Source organism: Tiliqua scincoides, chromosome 5, assembly GCF_035046505.1.
Source record: "Tiliqua scincoides isolate rTilSci1 chromosome 5, rTilSci1.hap2, whole genome shotgun sequence".
Classification (NCBI taxonomy): Eukaryota; Metazoa; Chordata; class Lepidosauria; order Squamata; family Scincidae; genus Tiliqua; species Tiliqua scincoides.
The window spans coordinates 120,102,649-120,117,396 of record NC_089825.1 but is presented as its reverse complement, the minus strand read 5'-3'; the positions used below and the strand labels follow the sequence as shown (position 1 = coordinate 120,117,396).

The 14,748-nt window shown below is 47.6% G+C and overlaps 1 protein-coding gene across 1 annotated transcript; it reads left to right on the top strand.

The window, feature by feature from the left end:
• Positions 1–571: 571 nt before the first annotated feature.
• Positions 572–14,040, top strand: LOC136653452 (natural cytotoxicity triggering receptor 1-like). Its single transcript, XM_066630348.1, has 5 exons — positions 572–662; positions 8,272–8,307; positions 9,481–9,804; positions 12,379–12,438; positions 13,468–14,040. Exons 1-5 carry the CDS (start codon positions 572–574, stop codon positions 13,578–13,580), a joined length of 624 nt encoding a protein of 207 aa, XP_066486445.1. The 3' UTR covers positions 13,581–14,040.
• Positions 14,041–14,748: the final 708 nt, after the last annotated feature.

Below are 14,748 nucleotides of genomic sequence, written 5' to 3'. Positions count from 1 at the left end.
GCCTTACAGGAGGAGGACAAATTTAGTGATAGTTTTTATGGAGGAATCTTAACCTTCATTTATAAAGAGGGGGACCCTACTCTTCCTAAAAACTGGAGGCCCATTACTCTGACAAACATTGACTATAGGATTTTAGCAAAGATTTTGAATGACAGACTTTCCAAAATAGCCCCTACGTTGATTATGAGGACCCAGACTAGTGCTGTCCCAGGGAGGAAGATGACCGATTCCTTAATTCTGGTGGGAGAAATCTTTCAGATGGTGGAGAAGGGAGAGTGGAAAGGGATACTTCTACAAATGGACCAATCTAAGGCCTTTGACAGAATAAACAGAAAGTATCTCTGGCAAATGCTGATGGCAAAGGGTGTCCCAGAGGTTTTCATAAACCATATAAAAACTCTGTATGAGCAGGCATCGGTTATGCCGCAGGTAAATGGATGGAAGGGAAAAAATCATAACCCTAGAATCAGGGATACGCCAAGGATGTCCATTGAGCCCGCTCCTCTATGTTTTGGCGTTAGATTCGTTGCTGGCCATACTCTAGGCAGAGCCCAGAATAAAGGGAATCGCCATGGGTGGGGAAGGGAATAGCGCAGAGGCTGGGAATGCCATAAAAACGGTAGCCCACGCAGATGATGTGTACATTATGGTTAGAGACATGGGTGAGATGGAGACATTGAAGGGAATAACAGACGAATACAGCAGGGCCTCGGGAGTGGTGATAAACAAGGATAAAACCAAATGTTATTCTCTTGGGTTGAGGGGGAAAAACATAGTGGTGAGGGCCATGGGGGCTGTTTTTGAAACGGATGAAAGGAAACAAGAGGTTCAAAAGGTGGAATCTGTAAAAATTTTAGGTATAATTTTTGGACTGAAACAAAGAGGGTGGGAAGAGAACTGGAAACTGTGGGCCTCTAAGGTGGAGGAAAAACTGAAGAGGTGGAAAAAATGGAACTTGAACCTCTACCAGAGAGCGTGTTACGTCAACGTGTATTGCGTTCCGATGGTCTCCAATTTGGTGGCGATCTATGCCCCACCGAAACAGGTGGTGGACAAGGTTACCCATCAGGTTTTGGTTTTCTTGTGGGGCACTGCCTTCTTCCCTCTTGCCTGAGCAATGGCATATAAGAAAGTGAAAGAAGGAGGACTAGGGGTTTGGGCCCTGGGACCTTTGTTCTTGGCAACCTTTGTCTCCTATAACTTTGGCAACTGGGCGAAATGGAGGCAGAGGCCGCAGGAAGGGGGAGCCTTTGCATCTGTATGGGCCCAATTCGGAAACACTTGGGAAAAGATGACCTGGGGACAGAAATGGTGGGCTAAAGAAGAGATGGGATACGAACTCACTCAGGCAATAAAACGATCTTTGCCGGAGTACATGAGGGAGGCGGTGACGACTCTGATGAAGGAGATGGGGCTCTCAGCCAAGCCGTATAAAACCAGCGGGCTGGAAGGGAAACAACTCAAGTGATATGTGTATGAAACGACGGTACAGGAGTTTATCATGAGGCCTCACCAAGAGAAACAGCAAAGTAAGACGCACCTTTCCGCATACCTCTTGCAAGAGAAGGTGGCGCACAGTGCCTTTAGCGAGAAGAGAATCCCCTTTAGTTTATGGGAATTAAGGTGGAGGGCTTTCCATCAGGTCCTCAGGGTGGGAGCGGCAAACCCATGGTTGCAAGAAGATCAGAAGAGGTGCAAGAGGACAACCTGTTTGGGGTCGGGACCCTCTAGATCGGTAGGCGCCCTGCCACTGATAGAAATGGTAGCCCATTTCATCCAAGAGTGTATGCCGGCGAAGGAGTTGTGGAGGGGCGTAGTGAAGGCCTTTAAGTGGCCCGAACTGGCCCAACAGGCCTGGGAGACTACTGTCTCTGGGAAGGAGCTGGCAGGAGGTATGAGGTGACCCAAGAGGATGAGTAATGCGGGACAACGGAGGGGAGGAGACGATAGGTGGGAGGTGCCGTGGTCTACAGTAAGATTGATAAATCTGCATGTCCTTTTTGCGCTGGGCATCCAAAGGGGCAAAGAAATAAAGGAGAAAAAGTCCACCAACACGGAGGGATGGGTCCGCTTTGTGGTCTCCAGAGTATATGGTGTCGTGGCTTATGAAAGGGTGAGAACCAGTAGAGACAGGTGGAAAAAATGGTGGGAGTGGTTAGTGTTAGCTCTTTCCTCAGGCATAACCAGAGGTATAGCAAACAATTGGTTCAAGGAAAGTTGCAAGCAGCTGAGTCAGCTGGATTACACTGCACCTGTGCTTGCCACACCCTAATTAACTGGGCAAACTCTGATTGGATGCTCAACCCACTTAAGCCTCACTAGGCAGCTCCACCAGTGCAGTAGGTGTAAACTGTAAAGCTGCTGCTGGAGACTTGACTGACAATTGCTGTATGTGAACTTGGACTGACTGACTGACTGACTGACTGACTGTGATTTGTGGATACTGACTAGGATAAGGTAACTCTGGATTGCTACATTCTATGTGTATGACCTGGACTGCTTTGACTACTCTGTGTGTAACTCCTTGCTCAAAATACAACTGCTGTTCAAAGACTGCTGTGTCTGCTACTCTGTATGCATGCTGCTCTACAACAGGACACACCCAGGTTTCTACCTAACAGTTAGATGGGGTGAATCCACCTATAACGTGATTTATCTGTGTTCTAGTTAAACAGTTGATGAAATGTGACTGTAGTTAAAAATGCAAAATGTGATTTCTTTCCTTTGTATTATTTATTGTAGTATGAAACTTTTTAAATAAAAATCCATATTCCCCCCCCCCCAAAAAAAATCTATATTTCCCATTCCCTGAGCAGCACGGAACAGTTCGAAGCCACTCCATTCTCCTCAGACTTGTGCCACGCTGGAGGTGGTGCAAGTCCGAAGAGACCCATTGGGGCTGTGCTGGCTTACCCAGGGGTAAGGGGAAGAGAGTTTCCCCTTGCCTCTGGCTGAGCCACTACTGACCCCAGTCTTGCGTGGGATACAGTGCAGGCCTCCTGGCCTACCTGTTCCAGCGCAAGATAGGATTGCACTGTCAGCTAATTAATAGGTACTCTGCTAGCTAATTTTGTAAGGAAAGCTTCCATTCAGTCACAGTGCTGTGGATTTTTCCCTTCAGATCTAAACTTGTGTTCCCCCAAGGCTCTCCTGCATTTGATGTAGTATTTAAAGATGTTTTTATTGTCTGTGTTGCTGTTTTACTGGAGATTAAGGCTGTAACCCTAGACAAACTTACCTGTATGTCAGTCTCATTGATCACAATGGGACTTATTTCTAAATAGACATGCCTAGGATCAGTGCTGTCACTCGGGTGTGCAGGCTTCACTAGGTGCCATGAACGGGGCGGGGGGGGGCGTGACACCACTACTGGCCAAAATTTTTTAAATCTTAGTATTTTTGAATAACCATGTTATATACATCAGTCGCTGCATATTTTCATACAGAATGCAATGAAACAAACTGCTTTGAAATATCTCTCTTCTGTCAAATGTTATAGTCAAAAAACCACCTGGGGCAGGGCAATGGCACATCTCCATGTCCATTGCCCAGGGCATTGCCCCATCCACCGCATGGGAGAACATCCATCATAGGGGTGATGCACTGGTCTCCCGCACTGGGTGATGCAAACCCTAATGATGCCACTGCCTAGGGTTGTGCTGAAAATGACCTTAAGGTGCACAAGAACACAACAGTAAAGGGGCACCGGAAAGGAGAATGTCTTATGCTATGGGGTGGAAAGCCCCATTGGCTAGAATGGGACTGACTTCTGAGGAGACTGGCATAGGCTGGGGCTGTGAGGCTACCAATCCTATCCACATTTCCCTGGGAGTAAGCCCCATTGGCTAGAATGGGACTGACTTCTGAGGAGACTCACATAGGCTGGGGCTGTGAGGCTACCAATCCTGTCCACACTTTCCTGGGAGTAAGCCCCATTGGCTAGAATGGGACTGACTTCTGAGGAGACTAGCATAGGCTGGGGCTGTGAGGCTACCAATCCTGTCCACACTTCCCTGGGAGTAAGCCCCATTGGCTAGAATGGGACTGACTTCTGAGGAGACTGGCATAGGCTGGGGCTGTGAGGCTACCAATCCTGTCCACACTTTCCTGGGAGTAAGCCCCATTGGCTAGAATGGGACTGACTTCTGAGGAGACTAGCATAGGCTGGGGCTGTGAGGCTACCAATCCTGTCCACACTTCCCTGGGAGTAAGCCCCATTGGCTAGAATGGGACTGACTTCTGAGGAGACTGGCATAGGCTGGGGCTGTGAGGCTACCAATCCTGTCCACAATTCCCTGGGAGTAAGCCCCATTGGCTAGAATGGGACTGACTTCTGAGGAGACTGGCATAGGCTGGGGCTGTGAGGCTACCAATCCTGTCCACACTTCCCTGGGAGTAAGCCCCATTGGCTAGAATGGGACTGACTTCTGAAACCCTCTGGCAAAGGGGAGCCCTGCCTGCTCCCTCAGGGGACTTCGGCTTCCTCCACTCTACTCTGCTTTGCCTTGCCTGCCTGGCCGGCTCCTCTCCTAGGAGAAGGAGGAGGGGAAGCCACGGCAGTTGGGAAGGGCGGGTAGTTCAAAACTGAGCAAGGGAAACCCTCAGCCGCCTTCCTTCTCCTCCTCCTCCCTAGGGCAACGCACTGGGGCTGAGGAGAGGAGCAGAGCCCCTACTTGTTGCTACTTCTTCTGCAGTAGGCAGGGAGCAGCACCCCGCAGCCTCCTCTTGGGCTTCCTCCCCCACCCCTGCTCCTGTCACCTCTTGGGGTGGGCTCCATTAGCCCCATTTAACCCCCCCCCCAATTGATTTGCAGAAGGGCTGAGCAGTGGGAGGGAGGCTGCTTCTTGCGCCTTACTCTAGGTGACTGACTGACTCACACACACACACACACACACACACACACACACACAGAGTCCTCTTCTGTCATGGTTACTATTGCAGGCATCTTGCTTCTCCAGCAATAGCTGTGGGGGAGAGTTTTGTTAATGAAATGCGGAAGGGGATTGGCTCCTTTGAGCATCCTTGAATTATACTCAGAGTTGCCTCAGGGTGTTAATTATATTTTTAAGCATCTGGTGGTAGGTACAGAATTTGTCCTCATTTTTTTTTAAAATCTGGGGTGTCCCTTAATCTATGGTTAAAGGGGCATTTGTATTCTGATTTTAACTATATAGACAACTCCGTGTGAAGCAAGCTCAGATTAACCACGTGAGTAGCGTCATGCCTCTTTACAGCACAATAACTTTTACAGATGAAGCTGGTTTCAACTCAGCGAGTCCTCAGGAGTTCAGTTCATGCGAATTGGAGGAGAATGTTTTGAGTAGTTACACCATTTCTGCCCAATGTTGCATATTTGCAGCAGGGAACAAATGTGTACACCTGCAGGGTTAATTAATATTGTATCTGCAGTGAAATGTATGAGGGTGAAACTATCATATTTACACTCGTACCTCCTCCATGGCAGGAGGTCTGGTCTAGAGGGTAGAGCCTCCGTCTGCCTGAAGATAAGATCCACAAGGTCGCCAGTTCGAGGCCACCGGCACCGTGCGACCTTGAAGCAGCTGACAAGCTGAAGCCGAGCAATTCCATCTGCTCTGAGCGTGGGAGGATGGAGGCCAGAATGTGAAGCCAGATCGGAATGAAACACCTTGAATGTAGTCGTTCTTGAAAGAAAGAACCTTCTTTGAAATTGTAAAAATCCCTATTTAATAGGGATTTAATAAAGCCTGCCTATGTAAACCACCTTGAATAAAGTCTTGAATAAAGACCAAGAAAGGCGGTATATAAATACCTGTTATTATTATTATATTGTTTGTCAACCAGTGGTATGGGTACCACTAGTGGTATTTGAGTGGTACTTTCTGGTGGTACTTGTGGGACCTCCTGACATCGACTGCCTGGCAGCGAGACCAGTGACTAGGACACTGTTTCTCAACCAATTGTACAAGTACCTGGAGTAGTACTTTCTGGTGGTACTTGTGACTCCCCTTCCCACAAGCAGACCTGACCCCATGAAGCCCTGACCCTCTCTCCCATGCAACCCTGACCCCTGTGGAGCCCTAACCCCCAAGCAGCCCTGACCCCCCTTCTCACAAGTAGCCCTGACCCCCTCTCCCATGCAGCCCTGACCCCCCTTCCCACAAGCAGCCCTGACCCACATGCAGCCCTGACCCACTCTGCCTTGCAACCCTGACCCCGCTCCCCTAAACAGCCCTGACCCAAACAGGCCTGACCCCGTCCCACGTGCACCCATGGGTGTCTGGATAATTGATGAGAATACCGGGGGGGGGGCTACTGGACACCTGATGGGGGATACTGGGGGGACTGGACATTGTCATTAGGACATAGAACCTGTTGTTAATTTATTTGAATCCCACCACTGCCTCTCTCCCTCAGCCTCACCTACCTCAGAGGGTTGTTGTGAAGAGAAAAGAAGGAGAGGAGAGCCTTGTACACAGCCCTAAGCTCCTTAGAGGAAGGGCGGTATAGAAATGTGAAAAATAAATAATACTGCTGCGTATAAATACTGCATTGACAAAGAGCCCCATGGTATCTTAAAGGCTAGCAAATCTGTTTCAGCATAGATTAATTTGTTCATCTCTACCGTGCCAGAGGAGTCTTTGATGCTGCACAATAACAGCTACACAGTAACATGGCCACCCTTCTGGAACATGTTACATAAAAAGAGTACAGTATACTTGACGGGATGGAATGATCTACTAGGTAGGGGAAAGAGGGGCACTTTTCTGTTCCTGGTTGGGCAGCTAGCTGTAATCTCAGCGGCCTTCAGTAACTTTTTGCCTCGTGTATTTAAGAATGAATAAAAGGCTTGGAGGAAGGGAGGCCAAGGCTCTCGGCTCTCGGTCGCTCTTACTTCCTCACTTCAGCTTCCAGCTTCCTCCCAGCATCAACCCTTCAAACCTGTCTCCGTGATTCATTCTGCATCGCCGTCTCATTCATTGCTCTGACTCCCTGCTACTTCAGTTTCTTCTCCCAAGGTACCCTCAGAGTGCTTCTGCTCTTTGCACTCTCCCTCAGGCCACAAGGCTCTAAAGCCTTGTGTGCTTCCCAAGTAGCACAGAACTGCTACATGGCAGCTTTCTTCTCTCCACTAATAATGCACAAGGGGAGGAGCTACTGCCATTGTGGCTGTCTAGGGTGGGGGGAAGTAGAGACCAATGGATCTGGGCAAATCTCAGGCCCTGCTAAGCTACACAAGCCTTGATTTTGCCAAAACATTTGCGGGCCAGTAGCTGAGCAAGGTTACCAAGAATTCACTGAATGTGAAGCCTCCTTTTTTCAGTGAGAACAGATTCCCTTGACCCCGAAAGATACTCCTGGGGAAATCACCCTGCTGGCTGAGGAGTCATCAGAAAACACAGGATTGGCTTTGAGTCGAAACTGGTACAGCGTCATACATATGGATTTTGAAATCTGTTCCCTTCCTTCGAATGCTAAGGCTGCAGCCTGAAAGGGGATGTGGTTTGCTGGTTGCTACAGTGCTGCTGACCAAGATCAACTTTACTGTCAGAGCACAGAGAACTAGTATACGAAAGGGCACTGCCGAATCTCAAAAGCTGGAATCTCCACCTGAGACCTTCTTTGGACGACCACAGAGCTGGGATAGGATACTGGACCATCAACATGAGATTCTCCTACAGCATCCTTTTCCTTGGTTGGTATTGCAGAAGGATGAAGAGTGGGGCGAGAGGGACTGCAATGGTGGGGGCAGAGGATCAGAAACCTCATATAGATTCCGGGCTCAGATCAAGCCCAGCCTGAGATGGCATCTGCTCCAGGAAGCTGCCTTGTTTCCCACCCACCCTGCTCAACTTGATCCCCACCCTTTTCCTTATCTCTTGCCTCTTCCGTCTCTCTCCATGCCCTCCTCCCAGAAAGCCAAACCAAGCTGAGTTGAAAGCCTTCTCCTTGGTGTGTCCCCTTTGGCTTACTTAAAAATCTTCAGCAATCTGCATACTCTTGAGGGAGGTGGGTAGCCTGTCATGGAATTTCCTCACTCTGGCATGGGGGCAACAGAATCCCAGGGGAGCATACACTAGCATGCTTGATTTTGGAGACTGATTGAGGTTGTCACGGAGTGACACTCGCTACAGGCAAGAAGACAGTCCCTAGAGGTGAGGCAGGAGGTGGCGGATAGGATGCCTCTTTTGCCGGTCTGCAAACTGAGACATCTGCCTTGCTAGTGGGTTGACCCTGATGGGTTTCTGCTGCTCAGATATCTTGTCCCTAACGGAATCATCTCCCTTCCAGGCTTGCGGCTGACGGGGCAGTGCTGGGTACCTGGAGGTGAGTGTCGGTAAACAAAAGAATATTATTCGTATTGTGAGAGATGTATGGAGGCAGTACTGGAACTGAGTATCATGGCTTCTCCCAACCAAGTTGTCTTTTAAAAATGGGCTCCTGACAAGAGACACCTGCCAAAGTCTCATCCACTCAAAGATTCTTGCAAAAAAGAGCAATCTTGCAGTGAGAGAACAGGGGAAGGTGGGGAGGGGTGGGCAGGGAGAGCCAGGGAAGGGGGCAAGATGGGGGGCAGTGGTGCACACTATATCCCATCCCCCTTTCCAGGCCAGATCTGCCAGCATGGATCCATTCAGACTTGTGCCGGTGATAGAGCAGGTGCAGGTCCGAGTCAACTCGTTGCTGTGTCGGGCCTTTTCCGAGGCAATGGGACAAATGTCAAGACTAGAAAATTCCCACGCTGGATACAGTGCAAACCATGCTGGTCCTGCTGCATTGGTGTGAGGGACTTTCAATAGTATTGGGTTGCAAGACTCTCCCACAGGGCTGCTGTTCCAGCCTCTTTCTCCCCCGTAAGCACAGAGAGAAGCTTCCCCTGAGGTCAGAGGGCTGAGAAGATCTGTGCTGTGGTTCTGCTTGAGTGAAGCGGGCAGCTGAGTTACATAAAAGAAAAATTGTGATAGGCCTTCCCTCCTTCACCACCATTGCTGCCTATGCTGGGGGCTGGGAGGAACAGCTCTCTGCCTCAAGAGTGAGTCAATGTTCCTGGTCAGTCATTTCCCATGTGATCCAAACTCAGTGTTGTTTGTTCCCATAGAGCAGGGCCACTCAACCTGCAATCTGGAGGCCAGATCCAGCATTCAGGCAGATCCGTCCACTGAGTGAGCTGACCTTTCTGTTCTGGCTGGGCACCGTGCAAAGTCCTCCTCCTTTGGAGGGCAGGGATGCTCTGGACAGTTTTGTCTGCCTGCTGTATGGCCTTCTGAGAAGCCAGGCAGCAGATGTGCCTGCCCAGAGCATCTCTGTCCTTTGAACAAGGAGGACCTCACACAGCACCCAGGCAGAATGCTTGGATGCAGTCCGGACAGGGACCACGTTCCGAGTGCACAGCGGTCACCACTTTGAGAGCTGCTGCCACAGAGTGTACAAAAGTCTCCCATTTTGGATTTAGGGTGTCCTTGATTAACAGATTTCACTCTTGTGCTCTTTCTCACCCAGAAACATCTTATCCCAAGCCTTCTATCTCAGTGCACCCCAGTGAGACGGTAGCCTTGGGGGGGACTGTCCACATTCGCTGTAAGAATGAAGACCCTAACAAACTGATTTCTGAAGACACACAAATGGAATTCTTCCTGCAGAAACAAACATCTTTGGAATTTGAGTTGCGGGGAAGTGAGGTGGCAGGGCATGATGAAGTTGTATTTCCCTTTGACAGTGTTGCACCATCAGATGCCGGGACCTACCGCTGTATATATTGCTACAAAACATACACCTGTCAAGCATGGTCACGTTACAGTGAAAGAGTCAATATCAGCATAAGAGGTGAGGCTCTGGCTCAGTCCTTGTATGTTTTCGTAAATGACACTAAAACGGGTTTTGTATTTTCTACAAATGGAAAAACTTCATTGATTTATAACTGAAAAGAGATTATCTCCCACTTATGAGATACTTTGCAAAACTGTCCTGAAATGAATTCCAGAGCCAAATATGTTTTTAGTGAGTGAATATTTTTAGTGACCGTATTCACTGGCGTGTAGGTTTGATACCAAGCAACATGATCCCATAAACTTCATTGACTATTTCCAACATTTGACCCCAATTTTCCCAAACCCTTCCACGAATACGGGAGCAAGGGGACAGTGTGCTTGAGACTGATATACTGATATCAGTGTACAGTGACTGATATACTGTACATGCACAGTTGTTCAAATTATACTATTCAACAACAAATATTTATAACAAAAATGAAAAGGGTAGCACAAATTAAGTTTGCGGAATAATAAGCTGTGGCTGCAACCCTAACTACACTTTCCTGAGAGTAAGCCCCATTGAACCAAAGAGGACTTACTTCTGAGTAGACCTGGTTAGGATTGTGCCGTAAATTCATTGCCAAAAAATTTGTTTTCATACATCTGCTGTCATGATTGCAAAATATGTCATCTTGATCATTACACTTACATTTGCTACAGCTGTCAACTCGTCAGTTATTTTGTAGATTAGACCAGTGGTTCTCAATCTTTGAGGGACCTCAGTCAGTCTTTGTGGGGGAGGGCTAGACAACATAATCCCCAGGATTGCTTCTGTATGGGGGGCACTTTCGCTTACTTTTAAGTAGTTAGGGCTGCTGGAGGTTGCAGGAGATGCGGGGAGCCCTGTGCAGCACTCCCCAAGGCTTGGAACATTCAGTAAAATCGGGTGCAAAGCACCTTCTGCAAAACAGAAGTGCTTTGCACCTGCTTTTGCGGAACGATCCAAGCCTCGGGTAGCCCTGCGGAGGGCTCCCCACACCTCTTGCAGCCTCCAGCAGCCCTAACTACATAAATGTAAATGCATGCACACGCACCCTTCGCCCAACCCCCCTTAGGGACTTGATCCTGGAGATTGTTCTCCTGTCTCTCCCCTTAAAGGGACAGGGAACCTTTACACAAACTGGTGGGTCGCAACCCAGTGGGAGAACCACTGGATTAGACAAATGGTCCTTTCTGGCATTTCTGATCATTTCGTTCTTAATGCTTTACAGACGTGCACCTTAATGCTTCGGCAAGTGTGGGCAAGTGCAGATTCGGTATCCACACTTTCAGTTATCCATGGATATCAGGGATACCTCTTAAAAAGATAGGGGAATATTTTTAAAACTCTTGTTTTACCAAGATTTTTTAAACATTCCCCTATATTTTTAAAAGGTGTCCCCAGTATCCACGGTTTCAGTATTCATGGGAAGTCCAGAACAGAACCCCAGCAGATATGGGGCACACCTGTATATAGTCAGCACTGCATAGATAGTGCAGCATGACTTCAGTAACAATGCCTTTGCTTCAAAAGCAGGTTTTTTTTATACCTCTCATTCAGAATTACAGTTTTCATGTGTATTGTTCTGAGTCAAAGCTCTCCTGCCTGGATTTTGGGCCAGAACTGATAAAGAAGACTGACATCCCAAAACATGTTGATTACAGAATTCCATGGGACAGAGTCTACCAGAATCTGGTAATAGTGTTATTAGGGATCAATCCTAAAGCCCTCATAAATGCTTAGAATTTTATCCCTGCAAAATTGCAGGGGCAGAGTAGCCCCAAAGAGCTGCCTGGGGTATTCCTCAGGGGGTAAAGGGAATAAAATCCCCTTTCTCTGAGTTGCACCCCAGCCTGCGCCAAACCTGCACTGGATACAGCCCAGTTTGCATGCCTGTTCCAGCACAGGTTAGGTTTGTGCCCTAAGAGGCAGCGGCCACCATCTTAGATGGCTCTCCCATGGCACCCCCTCACAGGATTTTCCAGGGTGGTACCCAGGGCTTACCTCCCCTTTGCCCCCTGCTTGCTATGCTCATAGACTCATTGTCAGTACAGAGAACAGAAGTGAAGGAGACAATGTTAAATAAAGCTACAAATGAATTTTAGGTGATGCATTAGATAGGAAGGCATTTAATTCAGCCATATTTGATCTTGAAATCTCAGCTTGCATGAACACTATGTCTATTGCTCTTAAATGGAACTAGGACTGCTGATAGATCAGTATCCAAAAAATGGTCTTAGAACAACTCGGTGAAGAATTTTCAGGATTCCCATGTCAGCCCTTTATAGTTTTTACATCTGTTCAGTTTTTCTACACTTTGGGAACTGCAGGATGAAGGAGTAGAATAAATGTGGCAAATATGCTGCCACCCACAGCAGGCTTGCCTCAGACATGATGTGCCTCTGTTTGCACCCTTAAAGAGATCAAGATCAAAAGTCTGCTATCAACAAAAGTCCTAAAGAACAATTCAATGAGTTGCATTCTTATGGATATTTGCACTCTGATCCAAACTTGAGTGTTCATCAAGAGCAAGCACATCTCTCTCTCATTTTACCAACTTAGATGCCCCACCTTCTAAACATCACTCTGCATCTTTTTCTCATGCAGGACAAATTCATCCCAAGTCTTCCACTCCAGTTAATGCAAGTGAGAAGAACAATAATGACGGTACGTATGAAAATACAGCCAAGCAGAGTTCTAGCTACACAGAAAGGGGGGTTTTGTACACCAATGGTGTCAAGATGCAGACATATGGCATTCTATTTCCCACTGTCAATACCTCACAGTCAGATGGGGGGGACGATCCACAGATGTGCATCAGATCAAATGTCTTAGGACTGAGTTCTGTTTAGAGTGACAGGGTATACATCTCCATAACAAGTGATGGTCCAATTCAGTCCTTGCTGTCTTTGCAAGTGACCATAAAATGAGCAATGCACTGTATACATCTGAAAATCAAATAGAAACTCTGTGTGGGCTGAAATGTACCTTGGCACAGTTGTATCTAATGCTGATCTGAACACTTTGGATGAAAACCGTTTTGGCAAAATTAGTTCAGGGGAAGTGAAACAGGGCTTTCCCCCTGATACGTTTCATCAGTTTGGTGGCAGAAGAAGCCCATGTGCTTTTTTTTCCTTCTTTAAACTTTTCCGCATGCACTGCAGGCTTTCATGGTGCCTGCTGAGGGCCAGGAAGCCCTGGGAAACAATGATGCGTTGAACCTGTGGGCCAAGTTTTAAAAAAGGTGACTGGCAGGAGCAGGCCATCAGGAAGTCCTCTCTTGCATCCAACCCCTCTCGCTCCCATAACCTGCACAGGAATTGTATTAAATTGTTATGGGGGGGGGGGGGAGGAAGGACATCTGGTGCACTGGTCTCCAGTACTGGGTGATGCAAACCCTAATGATGCCACTGCCTAGGGTTGTGCTGAAAATGACCTTAAGGTGCACAAGAACACAACATTAAAGGCGCACTGGAAAGGAGAATGTCTTAACAGAAAGAAAGAAAGAAAGAAAGAAAGAAAGAAAGAAAGAAAGAAAGAAAGAAAGAAAGAAAGAAAGACTTATTGGCCATGTGCATTTCCACCTATGTATGTGGCAAACTGGAATCACACTAAAGCGAAAGAGGAAGGCTTTGAACACCCTCTCCTTCAGTCTTTGCAACCCACAAAGGACTTCTCCTCCTTTCCCTTTTACAGATATTCAGCCTGTGGGAACGTACATCCGTTTGGGAGCAGTAAGTTTGGTCTTGCTTGCCTTGGTACTGATCCTGTCTGAGGCCATGTACAGCTGGAGGAAGGGGCACCTTTAAATAGCCCTGACTAACCCTTCAGGGCAAACATCTGGAAAGGTTTCATGAAGAGGTTCAGATCTCTTGACAGGAGTCCACTGCCAGCATGGTGAAGTGATTCAAGTCAGGATAGAATTGGGGAGACGGGCTTAAAACCCCACTCCGTCTGTGTGACTTTGGGTCAATCGCTCTTTCACAATAGTCTAGCCAATTTCACCTGGTTACCGAGATCCTTAAAGGAAAGGTGGAGATGTAACTGTGATTCTTAAACTAGGGCTACAATCCTATGCACATTTTTCTGGGAGAAAGTTCCATTGGATCTAATGAGGCTTACTTCTGAGTAGGGATGCTTACAATTGCATTGTGGTACATCAGTATAATCCAGGGCTTACTTGACCTGTTATTTGAAGACCGCTGCTCAGTTCCAAGAAAGGGAATGTCTTTTGTTTAAAATAATTTCTAAATTTTGAAAAAAAAAACAAAAAAAACAAAACAGAAGCGTTATGATTTTGACCACAGTACCCTTCTGGGCTGCCCAGTTGAGATGGGGCTCAGTGACACTGTGTAACAGCCATCCTTCCTGGAAGGGCAGTTCCAGAAAGTGGTACTGAGGGCCTGCCGGTGAACATCTTGGCTGTTTGCCTTCAGAACTTCCACTCTGCCCCTTCTGCTCAAAATCTACATGGAACCCGCTGGAGGAGGCTGTCATAGGATTTGGAGCACCTTGTCACCCATATGCAGAAGACACCAGCTCTATCTCACCTTCTGTCTCATTCCAGAAAAGCTGTTAAAATTCATTCGAAATGTCCCAAACGGATTCAATAAAGACCTAAAAATTAAAGCTTAAGCCAAGCAAATCAGAAGTGTTTCTGGTCAGCAAAATAACTGATTTGGGAACTGGAGTCCAGCCTGTGCTGGCTGAGATTGTAGTCCCCTTGAAAGCATAGCTCCACAGGTTGGGGGAGCTCCTGCATCCAGCTTTGAGCCTGGATATTCATAAGATGGCCCTGGGCAGCAGTGCTTTCCTTCAGTTTAGGTTGATGTACCAACTGCATCCATTCCTGAAACTGCCTGATCTGGCCAGGGTGACGTGTGTCTTGCATAATTCTCAGCCAAATAACCGCAATGTGCTTCGTGTGAGGCTGCCTTTGAAGAGTGCTTGGAAACTGCTGCTGGTGCAGATAGCCAG